At 45.5% G+C, this 19,675-nt stretch overlaps 1 protein-coding gene across 3 annotated transcripts; it reads right to left on the reverse strand.

The window, feature by feature from the left end:
• Positions 1-8,537: 8,537 nt before the first annotated feature.
• Positions 8,538-17,165, reverse strand: LOC123103399 (spermine synthase). Of its 3 annotated transcripts, none has more exons than XM_044524973.1 (12): positions 16,870-17,165; positions 14,060-14,274; positions 13,896-13,940; positions 12,761-12,837; positions 12,560-12,682; positions 12,274-12,378; positions 12,124-12,196; positions 11,919-11,990; positions 11,614-11,809; positions 9,806-9,935; positions 9,375-9,449; positions 8,538-8,827 (listed from the first exon to the last, which is right to left on the reverse strand). In XM_044524973.1, exons 2-12 carry the CDS (start codon positions 14,244-14,246, stop codon positions 8,753-8,755), a joined length of 1,158 nt encoding a protein of 385 aa, XP_044380908.1. In that variant the 5' UTR covers positions 14,247-14,274; positions 16,870-17,165; the 3' UTR covers positions 8,538-8,752. The 3 variants fall into 3 exon arrangements, 2 of the variants coding, with proteins under 2 accessions (XP_044380908.1, XP_044380909.1); XM_044524974.1 differs by having other exon boundaries at positions 14,060-14,297; positions 16,870-17,120; XR_006449790.1 differs by lacking the exons at positions 8,538-8,827; positions 9,375-9,449 and adding an exon at positions 10,675-10,766 and having other exon boundaries at positions 9,816-9,935.
• Positions 17,166-19,675: the final 2,510 nt, after the last annotated feature.

Raw genomic sequence — 19,675 nt, forward strand, 5'->3', positions numbered from 1 at the left:
CTTCGAATCCCGGAAATTGGCACGCTGAACTTGTAATCCTGGTCTATTTTGGACCCTAGATCTGTTTGGTACACTGGGAATACTACAATCCCGATCGGGATTACCTGGAACTCTCACGGACAAGAATTTGGGCCAGCCCACTAAAACACAGCATGCATTCGTGAAGTTTAAAAAATGTTCTCATATTTCTAAAATTGTTCAAAAGTTAAAAAATGGTCCTACTTTCTATTTTCAGCACAAATTCAATTCCTTTTGTGCTTTTTAAAAAAATGGAAATTTGAAATTCTATTCGCACTTTTAAAAACTGTTCATGATTTCTAAAATATCACGTTTGTCAAAAAATGTTCAGAATTCCAACAGTTTTTCATATGCTATGAAATTGATTCGGATTTTCAAAAATTCAGAGTTTCAAAAAATGTGTTTGAAAAAAGAGTGTTCGTGTAGTTTTATAAAATGTTTATTGTAATGAAGAAAATGTAAAACATGTATTTGGAAAAATATTACCATGTATTCAAAAAAGTTTTGAAAACATGTAATTAGAAAATGTACATAATGTATTTGGGAATATTAAAAGTTTATCAAAAAATATTTAATGTGTGCATTAAAATGTACATTGGGTACTCACAAAATTAGACATGTGTAAAAAAGAAAAAAGAAAAGAAAAACCAAAGCAGCGCGCGAGCGACTATGCTAATGGGCCAGCCCAATTCAGCAAATACCGGCTAAGTCCTCTCAAGGTTCAAAATAGACCAGGATTAGAGAGTTTGGTCTGCTAACTACAGGGATTGAGAGTTTGGGATTTAATTTAGCTTTTGCCTATAAATTCAAGGTTTATTTTGGATTATTTTTTCCTTTTTCGATTGGCATGTATATTGGCCGTGGGGGCGTATGTCGGCATGAACTATGGCCAAGAGGCGTTTGTTTCAAGCTTTTATTTGTGCAAAATATGTTTATTGAACAATTCAGCCAGATGGACCAAATGGGTCTGCCTGTTGGATGCACCAACCAGATTTGCACTTTAACCCACCCAAACAAACAAAAAAAGGATTAAATCTGCGTCCGTTTAGATATCTCCTGCCGAATACATAGGCTTGCACCGAGAATCTCCCCATCTTTGACGCCGGCAGCCAATTAGGGTGTGTTTGGTTGCCTGTATAGGCCTCGATCAAATCTGCGTGGGAAGTGATCAGCCTGTTTGGTAGCCCGCATACATTATTGGGCCTGCATCGCACACTTCTTAAAGCATCTTTGGGCCTGGCTCACTGGAAACGCACGAACCGGCAGTTTCTTCAGGGTCAGGCCCGAGCGGTGCACGTGGGCGGCGGCGGCTGCACGCGCACGGCCACGCTCGAGAAGCTGCGTTGCTTCCCGAAGCGCTGGCAGTTATTAGCCTCACTGCCCCTCACCGCTCCCTCTCCCCACTCTTCCCCACTCTCCCAACTCTCACCGGCGGCGACAGATCGGAGCAGAGGAAGAAGACCACCGGACTCCATCACCGGCGGCGGCGGATCAGAGCAGAGGAAAAAGAGCACCGGACTCCATCAATGGCGGTAAGCACTTCTCTCTCTTCGACATGCACGCTAGATTCGATCCACGGCGGAGGGAATGGGGAATTGTAACACCCTGAGAATCATGCTATAGTAATCTCATGCCTAATGGTGCCAAGTCATCACAATTATTTTATTTTTATTAATCACTCTGTTTCAATCCGACCTCAAATTCAAATTTATAAAAGACAAGTTAAATTATTATTCCTTCGAACTGTAAAACAAAAATGTTCGACGAGTTGCAAAATTTCACTAACTAATTGACATGAATAGACCAACATTATTTGAAGTAATTAAATGCCCTTAACCTAATTAAAACAGTGCCAAAAACAACATTTAATATTTTTCTAATTTATGAAAAATTCAAACTAATTCCAAACTTTTTGTGCAGTCCAGGAATAGTATCTAGTATTATTGGGCAAAGTTCCAAAATTAACAAATTCATTTGATCACTAAACTATTTAGAAACAATAGCTACTTATTATTTTAGCAATCGAAAAGAAGAAAGATTCCTGTGCACTTTGGCCCATTGTGAATAGTACAAGCCCAGCCCATCTCTCCTTTCCTTCAATCTCTGTACAGGAGGGCATGGCGTGGCGGCCATCCACCCCACCGAGGCCGCCGATGCCGCCGTGTCCGCCATCCCACGGGTCCCCGAGGTGTATAAAGCCACCCCCGACGCAGTGGACAAACCCTAACATGCCACATCCCTCTCGCTCGTCCTCCTCTCTTTATTTAGATTGTGTTCGAGCCGTTGTCGCCGCGCCATCACCGTCGTCGCGTCAACTGACCTCCCCGGCGCCCGAGAGGATGTCTAGGAGCTGCGTGTGCTACGTCTACATCGACTCCGAGGAGCAAATCGTACAGGGGATCACCACCGCACCGGGATCGAGTTGTTCCCCTTCTCTGCACCGTCGACGATCCGCTTCGAATACTACGGCTCCGGTGCCTCTCCCCGCTCCCCCGACCATCTCCTCGAGTTCTCTGTGAGGCCTACTTCCTCACTGCCTCTTCCCGAGCTCGGTTTCGAGCTCGAGCGTGTTTTTTCCATTGCAACAGTAGCTCGTCGCCATCGCCGTGCTTGCTACCGCTGCTGTGTTGCTCCTCCCGCTCACTCGAACACACCAGCGCGCTCGTGGCCTTGCGTAGATACCGCCTGGGCCCGTAGATCACTCGATGCCCTCGCGTGCGTTTGAATTCGTCGAGCGATGCCACTGCCTTCGCTCGGCCATTGCCGCAAATGCCGCTGCAGGCCACTCCCGCTGTTGCTTACTTCTGTTGCTGCCACCGCTGTCTCTCGCTGCTACTCCCCTGCCGAGTCGCGCGCGCCTTGCCTCCGCCCACACCCATGGCCGCCGTCGCCACGGGCACTCCCCTGCAGCCGCCTCGTTCACGCGCCTCCTCCCGCGTCCATCGTCGATGCTCGCCGGCACTTTCCTCGCGCGCCCGCCGAGGCTCTGCAGCCCGGCCCCGCCTAGAGCGCGTGTGCCCACCTCGGACCCCGCGGTTGCCCGCCTCTGCGCCCGCACCATCATCGTTGCCACTGCCGCCGAGTATTGCTGCAGCCGCCACGCCCTGCCCACGCGCGACCCACCACCGTCGCACTCACCGCGCCCCGCTGCTGCTCGGGCCGCCCCGCTCACCTAGCGGACGCGCCCCCGCTATCCCCACCGCCGGCCGCGCTTCCCCTCCTCGCCCGCCTCGCGGGCCACCGCCCAGCACTCCCCGTCGCGCCAGACGCGCGCCTGCCGCCCACGCCCCCGTTGTCGCGTGCCCGCCGCCCGATATCGCCGGAGCCTCTCCACCTGCCCCTGCTGGCCGGCGGCGCCGCGCCCAACTCCTGGTCGTGGCCTCTGTTGCCCGTGCCCGGCTAATCCCCTCTTCAGCTTAGCGGGGTTAACCCCCAATTTAATTTAAGCATTACCCCCCCCCCCATGTGACACTGACACGTGGGGCCCCACGCCCCCTATTAAAGTAAAAAATAGACAAATTAGTTTAATTAATTAATTAATTAACTTAATTAATTTGTCTAATTACCTAATTGATTAATTAGTTAACACTAATAGAAACTGACATGTGGGTCCCCTGCCTAGTTGACCAGTCAACAGGTCAATAGTTGACCTGGTCAACGGGGCCCACTACCAGCCTCTGGTGGCCTTGTTGTGTTCACTCTGCTGGGTGCACATAGCAATTTCACCTTTTAATTTGAATTAGAAATAATTTCAGAAAATTGTTTAAATCTTTGAAAAATCATATAAAATAATCCGTAACTCGGATGAAAAAGTTTTATACATGAAAGTTGCTCAAATCGGCGAGACGAATCCGAATATGTGGTTCGTTCGTTCGCCACACGTCCCTAGCATAGCGAACCTGAAACCACCCCCCTCCGTTTCGTTTGTCCAAAAATGCCAAACTTCGGGAAAGCATTCCCGAATGTTATCCCCCTTCGCCGGTAGCGTGTACCATCGCGTTAGAACACGTCTAGCTTTGCTTGTTCTCCTGTTATGCACTTGCTTACTCTGTATTTACTGTTTCTTCCCCCTCTTCTCTCCGGTAGACCCCGAGACCACTGCTGAGGCCCCAGTGATCGACTACATCGATGACGACCCCTCTTTCTTGCCAGAGCAACCAGGCAAGCCCCTCCCTTGATCACCAGATATCGCCTACTCTTCTCTCTACTGCTTGCATTAGAGTAGTGTAGCATGTTACTGCTTTCCGTTAATCCTATTCTGATGCATAGTCTGTCATTGTTGCTACAACTGTTGATACCTTACCTGCAATCCTAAATGCTTAGTATAGGATGCTAGATTATCATCAGTGGCCCTACATTCTTGTCAATCTGTCATGCTATAATATCGCGTCATGATTACGTCGGGTGTTGATCACGGGTAAATATATACTATATATACATGCTATACAGGTGGTGACTAAAGTCGGGTCGGCTCATTGAGTACCCGCAAGTGATTCTGATGTGGGGGCTGAAGGGGCAGGTGGTTCCATCCAGGTAGTGGTGGGCCTGGGTTTCCGATGGCCCCCGACTATTGCTTTGTGGTGGAGCGACAGGGTAGGTTGAGACCACCTAGGAGAGAGGTGGGCCTGGGCCTGGTCGGCGTCCGCAGATACATCAATTAACACGCTTAATGAGATCTTGGTATTTGATCTGAGTCTGGCTACTGGCCTATACACACTAACCAACTACGTGGGAACAGTTATGGGCATTCGGCGTCGTGGTATCAGTTGAAGCCTTTGTGACGTCAGCGACTGAGCGACGCGCGCTGGGTTGGACTGGAACGCCTGCTCTTGTATAAGGGAGGCTAGGTCTGCTGACCGGCCGCGTACGCAACGTGCAGGTGTGCAATGGGCGATGGGCCCAGACCCCTGCGCCGTAGGATTTAGACCGGCGTGCTGACCTCTCTGTTGTGCCTAGGTAGGGCTGCGACGTGTTGATCTTCCGAGGCCGGGCATGACCTAGACAAGTGTGTCCGGACAAAGGGGATCGAGCGTGTTGGGAAATGTGGTGCACCCCTGCAGGGAAGTTAATCTATTCGAATAGCCGTGATCTTCGGTAACAGGACGACTTGGAGTTGTACCTTGACCTTATGACAACTAGAACCGGTTACTTAATAAAACACACCCTTTCAAGTGCCAGATACAACTCGATGATCGCTCTCTAACAGGGCGACGAGGAGAGGATCGCCGGGTAGGATTATGCTATGCGATGATACTTGGTGAACTTACCATCTACTCTCTTCTACATGTTGCAACAGGGAGGTGGCCAGAAGCGTAGCCTTCGATAGGACTAGCTATCCCCCTCTTATTCCGGTATTCTGCAGTTCAGTCCACATATGATACCTCTTTTCCATTTGATACCAATGCATACATATGTAGTGTAGCTCCTTGCTTGCGAGTACTTTGGATGAGTACTCACGGTTGCTTTGCTTCCCCCTTTCTATACCCGATTGCTGCGACCAGACGATGGAGCCCAGGAGCCAGACGCCACCGTCGATGACGACTCCTACTACACTGGAGGTGCCTACTACTACGTGCAGGCCGTTGACGACGACCAGGAGTAGTTTAGGAGGATCCCAGGCAGGAGGCCTGCGCCTCTTTCAATCTGTATCCCAGTTTGTGCTAGCCTTCTTAAGGCAAACTTGTTTAACTTATGTTTGTACTCAGATATTGTTGCTTCCGCTGACTCGTCTATGATCGAGCTCTTGTATTCGAGCCCTCGAGGCCCCTGGCTTGTAATATGATGCTTGTATGACTTATTTTATTTATAGATTTGTGTTGTGATATCTTCCCGTGAGTCCCTGATCTTGATCGTACACGTTTGCGTGTATGATTAGTGTACGGTCAAACCGGGGGTGTCACAGGAATAGAGGTAGATAAGCATAGGGGTAGTTCATACTAGTTCATAGCAGTTCATACGAGTTCATACATGCAAGATCGGAATGCAGAAGGGGGATTGGGGGATTGGGGATAGGGGGTACACAACGGAAACTAGCTGACCGCGGCGGCCGTCACCGGCGTGCGGAGCGGCTAGTCGAGCCGCTGGCCTTCATCTTCTTCTTCATCGCCGTGCGAACCGACGGGTCGTCGTCGTCGTCCTCGATGGAGTCGAGGTCGATCTGCCAGGTAGGACGGTCTGGCTCCGGCGCCCTCGCTGGCATGTGCACCGCTTCTTCTTCCTCCTCCTTAGACTCCCCAGCGATGACCGCCGGCGGCGCGATAGCCATCTTCTAGTACACTGCGGCACGGCGGTCATTAGGAGCCCAGTAGGTCTTGTACTTGCACCACTTCTTCCTCTGTTTAGTGTCATCGAAGACGGCCTGATTCATGGCCCAGCGAATGATGTCAACTGTCATCGCGCCCTTTGCTGGGTCAAGAATCAGCGTCTTCAGCTCTTCTTTAGTGGCCTTCATGAGCACTGCATTAGATTCGTTCTGCATGTCCGGCATGGAGCCAAAGTTCGAGCACACCTCCATGGTGCTCTCGAACTTGGTGCAATCACCAGCCGACCACCCGAGGAAGAAGGCCCTCCAGCCAATACCGCAAGGGAAGGGGTTGGAGCTGGAGCTGGAGCTAGAGCTCATGGCGATGGGGAGGAGGAAGGTTGACAGTGAGATAAGACAGGGGGTGGGTAAGTAGTGGTGGGCAGGGTGAGTAAATATAGGGGGGATGCAGAGGAGGAAAAGAGTGATAGTCATGCTGTTCTAACTACATGCTTTTCAATTAGCCATGAACTCTGTGTTGTGCTTGACTCCATGAATTGTGTGCGGATCAAGGAGAGTAATGAGATGGACACAGAGGTGCTCCCGGCCCTTGACAACAAAGGCAAGCAGCCCCTTCACCAAATGCCCGATGAGGTTGTGTTGCCGCCCACCGCCGAGGAAGACCCGAAGACGCCTGAGGGTGGCGACGACGAGGGCATGGAGGTGCCCCCCAGCAACAAGCGTCGCAAATATGACCACTATCATTAGGAGGATGACCCAACTCACTTCTGTAAGGTCATCCTTGCACCGAAGCTTGAGTGCATCCCCATGCCCCTGGACTTCACCAAGCACTTCATCGCGGTGCCGACGGAGTTCAAGCTCAGGAACAACACCGGCTGCTCCTGGAAGGTGACGGTCAAGCTGATGAACGGCAGGGTGACCCTAGATCAGGGTTGGGCCACCTACGCAGCCGTTCATCAGATTAAGATCGGCTACATGGTGACGTTCAAGCTCCTCACTCCCGACACCCTCAAGGTCATCATCTTCGACAAGGATGGCATTGAGGTCGTCAACAAGTGCGGGAAGCACGACGAAGCCTTTGCCGCCAAGGAGTAGGGCCGGGCCACCTCTTTCCAGCGTACTATCAAGTCTGCTATGAAGTGTGGTACTGCTTATATCTAAAGTATGCTAGTTGATGCTCTGTTTATACTCTATTGTGCTTATGATGTGTGCTGCCGAAGTGTGATGGTAACCTCACCAACTAGCCAAAGAGGTTACCACACATCAGGCGTTGCATACAACCAAACAACATGCTTTGGGTTTGTCCACTAACATGCAGGCAACCAAACACCAGACAATGTGGTTCTGCCCATGCAAGCAAGAGGCCATGAAGGCAACCAAACAACATGCAGATGGTGCATTTGAGGCTATATTTGCATAGCCAGGTTGGGTGGAGAAATGTATGCAATGCGGGTACTGTAGCGCAGGGCAACCAAACATGCCCTTAGTGTACCGGCATGCATATAGGTTGTGCTTGTGTTTGTATGAGAAAAGAGCTAGTAAAGTCGTAGCAGAGCTTCCAAAAATGAAAATCTCTGAGCGAAGATTACCCAGCAGATGTCTGACGGCAAGCCTCAAGAAAATCTGATAAAAGCCTACCAAAATTAACTGTGCAAGGCTTTGTTGCTCATATTTTGACTAGGGAGTAGCCAGAAAGTAGGCAAATAACCACAATGGCACAACAGTTTGGCAATTATTCAAACACGGGCCAAATTCTTGTGCAACACCCAAAGATCGGTACGATTAACTTGGAGAAGAACTAAATAGGAAAAAGACGCATCCAAACGCCGAGCCATCGATGCTGGAGAAGACGCATCCAAACACCGTGATGCTACAACCGGCACCTGTCGATGCTGGAACGGCGGCCACAACTTGCTGCAACCGGCAATCAAAAGATGCTGGGACGACGGCCACAAGCTGCTGCAATCGGCAATCAAAAGATGCAACCGTGGTTTCAATGAACTGGAATCGGCATCAGCCACCAGAAAGCTGCGACTGGGGTGAAGATTTGCTGGGAACAGGGGCAACTCAAGGATGGGGAGCGATGAGGCGTGGGGATTTTTTGTTTCAAGCGACGCGTGGGGATTTTCCAACGGTTACTACTTACAGCGGGGAGGCGACCGGCGCAAGGCTCGGGCCGGACGGCCGGCGCCTAGCAGTGCCCAACTAAATGCACCCGAAATGACTACGCGTGCCCCAGTGCCAATACTACGGTAGGTAGCCACACAACTTTCTCTGGTTTATCCATTCCCAGGAATCAATCCAACAAATCTTATCATACCATCATATCAATCGCACAAAGCGTATTGCCATATCCCACACCAATTATGTTGCTACTATACCAGTAAGTACTTGATGTCCAGCATGGATACTAGTGGAGAGGAACCATTTCCTGATAGCACACGACGGTTGAACAAGTCACGGAGCCCTCATCTAAGCAGTAAGAATTTCACTGTGTGGCACGATGGCAACCTTCGCTGGTTCTGCTGATTTTTCCTCTTGTTGTGCCTGTGATGGTCCAAACAATCTCCAGTTAAGCTTTTTGACAGTTCACTTGTTTGGCATAGGAAGAACCAGGCTAGATAGGGTAGAGAACTAATTCAAGATTACTAGTAGCAAATATGGGCACCACAGGGAGAGTGGTCATCTTACTATAATATTTGAACATATAAACAATGACTTTGTGTCTATATCTCAAAGGCCTGAAAGCAATAAAGCTAGGATATGTAGCGACTAATTAATTTTTTGGACTGTTTGATCTGATTGTATTAGCAGGTAAATGTACAACCAGCCAACAAGTCAAGTCGTCCTAGAACTCAGATGTGAGGAAGCAAATGTTGCAGTCAAGAAAACTCTCAAAATTAAGAAACCACGCCAAATACGAGAGGTAAGCGCCACAAAGGTAGAGCTGTAACTTTTCATGGTTTTCTAGGTAGTCTCAGAAAGCAGGTGAAAAAGTAAATTATGCTTTCAAAAAGTTGTCCAAATTATGAAACACGCATAGTAAAGAGAATACACAGGCAGATTTATCATTTAACAAATTGAAGAAACATACCCCTCTAGTGGAGCCACCGTATGCTTCTAGCTCTCTCTTTGCAAAGGTTGGAAGAACAAACGCTGCTCTGTGCATCTGGTCAGCAGCCAAAAAAAAAAAACAAATCAGTGTGCTTTTTTTTTCCCATACGATTCAGAAAACAAATCAGTGTGCTTAATGGATGGCAATGAATAGTAATGCCAGTTTTCTCACGTCCAAGTTGGAGTGGAGTATTTTTAAAGAATAAAGATGAGGTATATTACAGTAACTTGCGACTTGCAGAGCATGAAATCATTGCAGCAGAAAATTTGAGGAATATTAGAATTCTGCATCATTTTTATTAGAAGTATACTACAGCATATACCAAGACAAAAGCAATACAGTATATTGTAAAATTGGCAAGATAGGTAACTTTCTAAACCAAGATAGGTAACTTTCTAAACAGAAAAAACCTCTGTATTATAGAATCTGATGTCCCTCCCTGCTGTCATAGCGCCTTCTATTTTTTCAATTGGATTTATGGGTGCCAGGAAGTTGACTGGTCGACCCTCTTTGGAACATAGCAAAAACCCAATTGCACCACTGCAAATCAAGTAAATGTTGTGTTACAAGTAAATTTCAAAAGGAGCAACATTTAGCACGTCAAAGACTTCATCTAAAGCTGCAACTCAGCAACATTTGTTTCTCACAACCAGCAGCTCTTAATGCGTATACTAACAGGAATGACAGCCAGCAGTGGGTTGCCTAATCAATGAAATTCAGATATATTATGTTTTAATTTTTTGTACCAAATTTACAAGGGCAGCTGACACCAACACTTAATAATAGTTGTTTAACTAAAAGGTTAGATAAATTGGCCCAACTTCTCTTTCTAGGAGGAATATGCCCTGAACTCCCAAGATAAAATAGCATCCCTAACAGCATTTATCTTTCACAAAACAGCAATACAAAATCTCTTATTTGATGCCGATGTGGAATATGCAACGTGTCGAATATTTCCATCTCTTGTCTCTCGATGTGTTTCTGAACACAGCATATCAGGATGGTTTCTTATTTGCTTCATATAAATCAGGAATGTATTCATGGCAACAATACCTATCCAATAATAATAAAAGACTGCTCAAAGTAAATAACTGGTGCAACAAAAAATAAAGAAAACATTAAGAGGTTTAGGGTTTGATGTTTGATCCACCACAGTGCCAAACGGGTCCATATAGGTTACAATTGGTCACTACTGTAAAATTTCAACATCTCGCATCAACCAGCTAACACGACATAAACCAGGTAAAATGTATATATAATGTTGGGAATGTTTTCTCACTAATATTTTGTCACAATAAGACGCTCCTTGCATGAGTTGAGTTAAATCTGAAACATCCTATCATTGATTGCCCAGCGCTGCAACCAATTTAGCTGCCAACAATAGTGACACCCATGAGGATGAAGCCAGAAAAGTAGTGCACCATTAGAACTAACCAAGTCCTATGTGCCACCACACTACTAAACTCCTCTCGCTGAGATGTCAAAAAAGAAAGAAGAATGTGTATGCAGCAAGTTTATTCCAAGTCCCTAGTATGTGCATCTACCCAACTGAGAATAGCACAATAAGGAATTTGCACGGCTTGCATGCATTAACAAAAGAAGAAGAAAAAGCAAGGAAACACAACAAACCATACCCATATATGTTATGTCTTAACGGTTTCAGTAATGAAAAGCTTTATTGTTTCATGCCATCTAATATATCTAATCTACATGGCATATAAATACATGAACTGCGTTACAACCAAATAAAAAGGCTAAGTCTGTACTAATAGGTGCATGCTAGATTTAGCACATCATGTGGCTTGGCTGTTCCTATGAGATATAATAGCAAACTGCCAAATCTATCAAAACAAAATATATACAGGGATGGCATATGCTTTTATTATGATCCAAAACAATGAAATTGACCTAACAGCACTTCGATGGGAAAAAAACAAAGAAAAATTACAGGTACAATTATAACAATACATAGTTTTATTTCTCTATTTGCAATTAAATTACTTTACATAACAGTGGTACAAAAACTTTTGAGCAGATGATGCAAAAATATGGGTGGATAGTTAGTATGTTTTTTAACTCAGAAGTTGTTCGAAAGGAAAAAAAATCAGAAGTTGAAACAGAATGTGCAGTAGCTTGCAAAACGAAACATTAACCTAAGTAAAGACCACAAAACAGGCATGCATAAGAAATTGATGGAGTATATGAAAAGGGTGAAAACCTAGGATATGTTGGGACACTTGCCCAGGCATAGTGGACAGAACCCTTGAAAGTCTCACAGCAGATCGAAAGCATGTCCTGAATCAGATGTGTATGCAACCACATACTCTCAGCTTGATTACAAAGAACACCACCAGGTCTCAAAGCTCTAGCAATTGTCTCAAAAAATGGCTTCTCTACAAGTTCCTGAGCAGGCCCTGCAATTGACAGTGCCGAATGGATAATGTAAAAACGGCAAGAACAAAGATAAATACTCATGCTTTTAACTTGTCAAAAAGAAGATATGCCACAGTTGCATAAGCTGACCTATAGGATCTGATGAATCAACAATAATAGCATCATATGTCCCTTCAGGAGAATTTCTTAGGAACTCCACAGCTGGAAGGAAAACAACTCCAGTATGAAATTTACAACATCAACTTAAAGCTACACCTAGTGGTTGCAATATATATGATATTACAACATCAACAAGTACTGTTGTAGTTATGGCCTCGTGGGATTATCAACATACCATCACCAACATGAAGTCGAACACGAGGATCCTTAAATCCAACAGATAAGTCTGGGAAGAAATCTTTACAAACCTACACAGTAAGATGCATGTCAGAAATTTTAATAACATGGTTATATTTCTGCATATAGGTCATAGAGAATTTTGTACATCAATAACTAGCTGATCAATTTCACATATATCAATAGACTCCACTGAACCATGTCTGGCTATCTCTCGAAGTACACCACCATCTCCACCTCCAATAACCAAAACCTGCAATGTAGTTTCTAAGAACATAAGTGACTAGAGTGCTACATTTTCAATGGAAATGCAGATAAGAAAGGTTAAATCTGCTGCTATATAGCAGCAGAATGTCGTCAATACAATTTCAATCATTAGATCAAAAGAGTCATATAATTCACTGTATAAGAAGGAACATAGATCACATGATTACCTTCTTAGGAGAAGGAATTGAACAGAGTGGGAGATGAGTAATCATTTCCTGGTAGGCACATTCATCCTTATCAGTCAATTGTACAATACCATCAAGCACAAGGACTTTTCCATAGGTTAACGACTGCATACAAAAACAACCAGGTTACACAACAGAAGGCAAACACAATTTTCCCTCTGGGTGTTAATAGATGAAGATAACCTCAAAAATCAACACTTCTTGGTATGGTGACTTCCCCTGGTACAGGATCTTTTCCACTTTCAAGGAATGGGTCTCTCCTGAGTAGGGAAAATGAAATCACAATGAATGAGCAAGAAGTGGGGCTTGTTTCATTGCACAAGTAAATGCCCGAGAAAAATGAAAAGTGAGATGGTAAAGAGCAATTGGAAAATTCAATGTGCTTGAAGCGCATAGTACATGTAAACAAATAGTATATTTGCAGAAACAATTGAACATACTTAAGGACAAGAAGTCAAGATTCCTGAGTATAACCAATACACACATGATCCGATGAAACATAAACACGTTAAGGAGGTCAGGAACGAAACTAGTGCCAGAGACATGCGCAAGAGAACTGGTAGTATTTGTAAAAGAAACAGTTAGGGTAACACAGATGATTCAATGTTCAAATAAAAAAATTAAAATTCCAGAGGTCCGGATATATGAAACAGAACAAAAATCCATAAGAGTTTTGTTTCGGAAGGACTGAAATTAGACACGAAAACCATTGACAACAAGAGCACTGGGCTGCATATGCTCTCTAATCAGATGATGACTAAAGAGGAAAATTACACAAACCCAGATCACCACTTCAGCATGGAAAGGCAACAGTGTGCCACTGGTATAACAAACTAATGAAGAGAACACAATGCCTGCTTGTGGTAAACATGTTACTATGTTAGATCAACTTTGTCCACCATACTTCACAATAACCATGTCAAAAGGGGTGTGTTGAGTAAGTATATTGATAACATAACTAAAAATTAACCAATACCATTTGTTTAAACAAAAGTGAAGAGGTTGTAGACTCATATTTATCAATAGTAAGAATTTCTCCTGTCAATACTGAGCCGGGCTAAATTATTTTCCCAAAACAGAAAGGCAAAAGCATTCATTCATTAAAAACCCATTTTATCGATTCAGCACTAATACCATGCCTTAACATCAATGCAGGCATGCATCTGTTCAACCAGTAATCAAGTGTCTACCAGAATAGCATTTTCTCGCATGAATGGATGTAGAAAACTTAACATTACATTCCTATCGTGGATTATTATTCTAATGGCAGGTATAACCATCAAGCAATAGAAAAAAAAGGCACCGGTGAGAGAAATACCTGGCCACATTGGATTATTGTAATACTGCAGTTTGCTCGCTTTACCTGCATATGAAGCAATCAAATTTAGACAAAATAACTGGAGAATGATAGGAAGTTATAGTATTTCTGTTGTCAAGTACAAGTAGCAAGGATGATGCAATTGAGCACCAAGCTGGACATACCACATCGTGAGCGGGTTTCCGTGAACCATCCCGATACCACAGTGGCATGGCACTTGGCCTCAGATTCAGGTGCTGCAGCCCTCGCCTTGACACAGCAAGGAGGCAGTGGCTTTGCTGGGCTCTCAACCCCACTTCCCGTTGTCTGTGATGTCCCAGTCAAACCATTTCTTGCGTCTCCACCCTCCATGGATCCTGTTCTTTGAGGTTCCCAGCCTCTGAATCAAAGGAAAACCACAGACTTGAAGGAACAATAAGTATACAGCACAGGAGAATACACAATTTCTGCAGGAAACTTGGCACTAGATAGTAAATCAAATAAGATTATGATACCCAAATGCACATATGCGCAAGAAAATGCAGGTCGTAATGAATGCCAAAAGATCACTAACACACATAACAAGCATGCACCATCACAGACATATAAGTGGATGAGAAACTCAGTACACATGCTCTGCAAGGCTCAGCAACACCAAGGTTTACGAGTCGACGAGCCGTTCCAGGGTTGAGACTAATAGACCAATCGTGACTAGTCTAGTCTAGTGCTGGACTAGTCGACGTGGAACTGTAGTACTCAACTACTAATACCTAGTAGTAGTCATTGTTTTTAAGGCCTAACCCCACCTTATTCTTGAGGCAGACATAGAAGAAACAGAGCAGCCAAGCAGTTTAGCATGTACCGTATATTATTGCAAGGAAAAATAATAAAGACTGAGAGATTCGGCCACTACCTATGCACTTCCTTGTGGCCGAAAAGCCCATCTACTAGCTATATATTCCCCCTATGACCTAATTCTACTATCCTCATTCACTTCTCCCTGCACCACAGCCGCCACACACCTTCTGCTCTCTTTCCTCGTAACAGCACACAACCCTAAAACTCCTCCCTGCTCATCATGACCCTAGTCTTCTCTGACTCTCCCTCACTGCAGCATCCCTCCTTCAACAGCAGAGTAGATCGGGCAAGGGAAGGAACAGAACCAGCGGAGGGAGAGCGGAGCAATGCTCCTTGCCACCACTGCCGGTGGCGGCGGGTCAGTGGGTGCTGGCGGCAGCCTCGTCCCAGGCGCGGCTCGTTCTAGAGCAAGCCTGAAAACCTAGCTCTCCAATTTTACCCTCCCACGGCTGCGAGCTGGCTCACTTATCCCCTCTCAAATTTGAGTCGAGCGACTCATAGAGCACGACTAGTCCAGACTAGTCTACGACTAACCTCTCGACAGCTCAACTCAGCTTGGTAGTCTACATGAGAATCCTAGTCGACATTCACATTGCTACTCATAGACTAGTCCTTCGACACGTAATCAGTGAGCAACACACTAACCTAGTATTGATTACAAGAACATGGATTTTAAGAGCAGCATGCATTGATCACAAGAACTGAGAACCTTTTCATAAGAGATGAGGTTTTGGAGTGAACAAGTGTTGCCCGCTTAATGAAAGAACCGATTTTGAGCCGATACCAAAAGTGGAAAAGAAAAAAGGAGCGGCAAATACGAGAGGATTTTACGTTTAGGGTAGGATAGGATTCCAGAAGCTCCTTGCGAATACCGTACTGACCTGTGAATGGTGAATCGAGGTAGGGCAAGGATGTGGCTGCACAAGGTAAGAAGAAATAAGGGCAGGACAGGGAGCACAAGGGTGATGGCTTATCTGCTACTCCTCCAGACACGAAATTCTGCAACTAGCTACGGGTGGAGCTAGAATCTCGATGGATCAACAACTTTCGGGATCTGTGCTGCTCAATGTATTCAATGCATTTTGAGTTGATTGTCGTATTGAGTTGAGTTGAGGTGAGGTGAGTAGCTGGGCAGCTAGTGCTACAGCACAATGTCAAAATGCCCATTTGTGCGATAGCATTAACTTCTATCAAATTTATTAGGCGCTGTTTCATTTACTTTGGAGTAACTTTCTTATTGACAGAGTGATGCCCCAGTTATCACCTTCCTAGTCATTTCCAACCGTCCATTGTTGAACTGTGTGGAAATGTTGTACTCCGCATTTGATTATGTTCCAACTATATGGTAAAGAGAAAAAGAAGCTTCTAAAGTTGAGTGCATTGACAGATGTATGCTTAATGCTACAAAGCATAACAGAACCAGGACAAAAATAAAATAAAAGCCAACAGTTCAAGTACATGACCCAAAAAAAGTAAACTAAAAGTCATATCCAGGTTTGCCTGATTCGCCATGCCAACCAGTTTCTCATCTTAAGAACATTTAGATGGTGTCAAAAGGTAAGTGTTCTGACACATGTAAATTCGAAACCATTTGAGTGTCCCAACCACTATGAAATAAGAGCTATGCCAAATCGTGTAGCACTCAGGTCATTCCAACCCCACATGGGTCTCCCTAGCATATGATTCGACTGTATAAACGATTTTATGCCGTTTGTATCGCAATTCAAATCTCACAAATAGGTTGGTGGCACATGTCACCAAACAGACCTGGACGTCCCTCTCCATCTACATTTTTTTTTCTTCCTGGAGTATATAGCTGCTGTAGGGTGTAGTGAGATGGCCAAATAATGGGGCAAAGCCGTGAAGGAGATGGCAAATTGAAACGGGGAAATGGAAGGGAGAGGAGCTCCTTCTGGGAGCGTGGCCATGGAGGGTAATTTCCGATCGAAAAACTAGCCAATCTATCGGATGAAGCATGCAATGTTTGCAGAGTTTGTCACTGTATCGGCATGCCCTAATCCATAAGTAGCTACATGATGATACGAAGATAGAACATGTCCGGCGGGTTTAATCAACAAATCTGCGAAGCGCGAAGCGCGAACCGCATGAGTAGAACCTAAGCGACGGCGAGCTTTACCTGGTCGCGGAACAGGCGCTGCGGGGTGGGGGGAGCCGACGACGAAGTTGGAGCGCGGGAGAAGGGAGGCGGCGCAACCCTAGTGGCTGGCAGCGGTGACGCTTGATGTCAGGCGAAATCGGAGTCGAACTGCGGTGGCGGAGGTCGACTGAGCGGCGGCAGGGAGCCGGAGGCGGGAGGGCAAGGATGGGGTGGCGGCGCCGGTGGAGGGCCGTAGGAACGCGGCGCCAGGTCCTCAGTCTGGCCGTGACAGTAGCCTTGGTCTTATCGGATTCAACCCGTCACCCGTGGGTTCAGGGTTCGGACCGTGTGTTGGACCCGCTTTGCCTGGTGAAAACCAGACCGGTCCAGAACCATCCAGTCCACCGTAGAACGCGATTAAATTGTACTATGCCATTTTTCTTTCCTATTTATTAACGACGGGTCTAAATTTTATACAGTAATATTTTTTAGACATTTTCGTCTAAATTTTATACAATACTCCCTCCATTGCACAATGTAATGCTTCCTCTATTCACGTGTTTCAATTTTGACCGTAAATTTAACTATCAAGACCAATTGCGGCGGGAGCAAAAATTATATCAGTGAATTCGTATTCGAAAGAAGTTTTCAATTATATAATTTTTTCTCCCGCCGCAGTTGGTCTCGTTGGTTAAATTTATGGTCAAAGTTGGACCTCGGAAAGCGCGGGCGCACTATATTTTGGAATAGAGGGAGTGGTACTTTTAGACATTTTCGTCCACTCTAAAGCTAAATAACACTTAAAAAGACTCTTTTGTCCCTCATGCAGCATGTTTATGTTGTGTGTGTGCGCTGCTGCGTGTTTGTGTATGTGTGTGCGCGCGTGTGCTGTTCGTGCGTGTTGCTCGGTGTGTGCTGCTGTTGCCGTGTGTGTTGTTGTGCATGCTGTTGCGTGTGTGTGCGTGCTGCTATGTATGTTGCTCGGTGTGTGCTGTTGCGTGTGTGTATGCTGCGTGAGTGTGTGTGTGCTGCAGTGCGTGCGCGTGTAATCATAAGTGTGAGTCTTGTTCAAATAAGAACTACACCCAAGCACCGGTTCACCCACATATCAAATTGTAAAAGTAACGAACGCAAATCAAACAAACATGATGAAAGTGACTAGATGAAATTTCCGTGTGTCCTCAAGAGCGCTTTGCTTATTCTAAGAGATCGTTTCGGGTCCTTTGGTACAAAACGGATTGGGCTATTTTGTTGCACCTTTGTTACTGTTACTACTTATTGCTCGTTATAAATTACCTTGCTATCGAACTATCTGTTACCGTTAATTTCAGTGCCTGCAGACAATACATTGCTAAAAACCGCTTGTCATTTCCTTCTGCTCCTCGTTGGGTTCGACACTTTTACTTATCAAAAGGACTACGATTGATCCCTTATACTTGATGAAATTTTCGTTTGTCCTCAAGAGCACTTTGCTTATTATAAGAGATTGTTCCGGATCCTTTGTTACAAAAAGGATTGGGGTACTTTGCTGCACCTTTGTTACCGTTACTACTTATTGCTCGTTACAAATTACCTTACTATCGAACTATCTGTTACCGATAATTTCAGTGCCTGCAGACAATACCTTGCTGAAAATCGATTGTCATTTACTTCTGCTCCTCGTTGGGTTCGAAACTCTTACTTATCAAAAGGACTACGATTGATCCCCTATATACTTATGGGTCGTCATGCAATTCTAATGCCTTTTCTCTCTTAATTTGCAAGATTTACATGAAGAGGGAGATTGCCGACAGCTGAAGTTCTGGACTTGAAAAAGCTACATTAGAGATACCTATTTTGCACACCCCCAAATGACCTGAAATTTTATGGATAACTTTTATGGAATATATAAAAATACTAGAACAAAGAAGTACTAGAGGGGGCCCACTAGTTGACCACAAGGCAACAGGGCGCGGCCACCCCCTGGGCGTGCCCTGATGCCTTGTGGGGCCCCTGGTAGGCCTCCGGCCCCCATATTCAGCTGTATGAACGGTTTTGACTTATAAAAAAATCAAGAGAAGACTTTCGGGATGAAGCGTCGGCGTCTCAAGGCTGAACCTGGGCAGGTGCACTTTAACTCTCCAGCGGAGTGATTTCGTCGGGGACACTTCCCTCCGGGAGAGGGAAATCAAAGTCATCGACATCACCAACAACCCTCTCATCATGGGAGGATCAATCTTCATCAACATCTTCACCATCACCATCTCATCTCAAACCCTAGCTTATCTCTGGTATTCAATCTTTGTCCCAGATGTTGGGGAACGCGGTATTTCAAAAAAATTCCTACAATCATGCAACATCTATCTAGGAGATGCATAGCAACGAGAGGGGAGAGTGTGTCTACGTACCCTCGTAGACCGAAAGCGGAAGCGTTTAGTGACGTGGTTGATGTAGTCGAATGTCTTCGCGATCCAACCGATCAAGTACAGAACGCACGACACCTCCGCGATCTGCACACGTTCAGCTCAGTGACGTCCCTCGAACTTCTTGATCCAGTTGAGGCCAAGGGAGAATTTCGTTAGCACAGCGGCGTGGTGACGGTGATGATGAAGTTACCAACGCAGGGCTTTGCCTAAGCACTACGACAATATGACCGGGGTGTAAAACTGTGGAGAGAGGCACCGCACACAGCTAAAGATCAACTTGTGTGTCTATGGGGTGCCCCCCTCCCCCGTATATAAAGGAGGGGAGGAGGAGGTGAAGGAAATATGCCCTAGAGGCAATAATAAAGTTGCTATTTATATTTCCTTATATCATGATAAATGTTTATTATTCATGCTAGAATTGTATTAATCGGAAACTTAGT

This window comes from Triticum aestivum, chromosome 5A, assembly GCF_018294505.1.
Source record: "Triticum aestivum cultivar Chinese Spring chromosome 5A, IWGSC CS RefSeq v2.1, whole genome shotgun sequence".
Classification (NCBI taxonomy): domain Eukaryota; kingdom Viridiplantae; phylum Streptophyta; class Magnoliopsida; order Poales; family Poaceae; genus Triticum; species Triticum aestivum.

Coding starts and splice junctions, on each gene's coding strand:
- LOC123103399 (XM_044524973.1), bottom strand. CDS start 14,246: ATGGAGGGTGGAGACGCAAGAAATGGTTTGACTGGGACATCACAGACA. Junction 12,838..13,895: donor CAATAATCCAATGTGGCCAG/GTATTTCTCTCA, acceptor TTCCCTACTCAG/GAGAGACCCATTCCTTGAAA. Junction 9,450..9,805: donor TCAGATTCTATAATACAGAG/GTTTTTTCTGTT, acceptor GCTGCTGACCAG/ATGCACAGAGCAGCGTTTGT.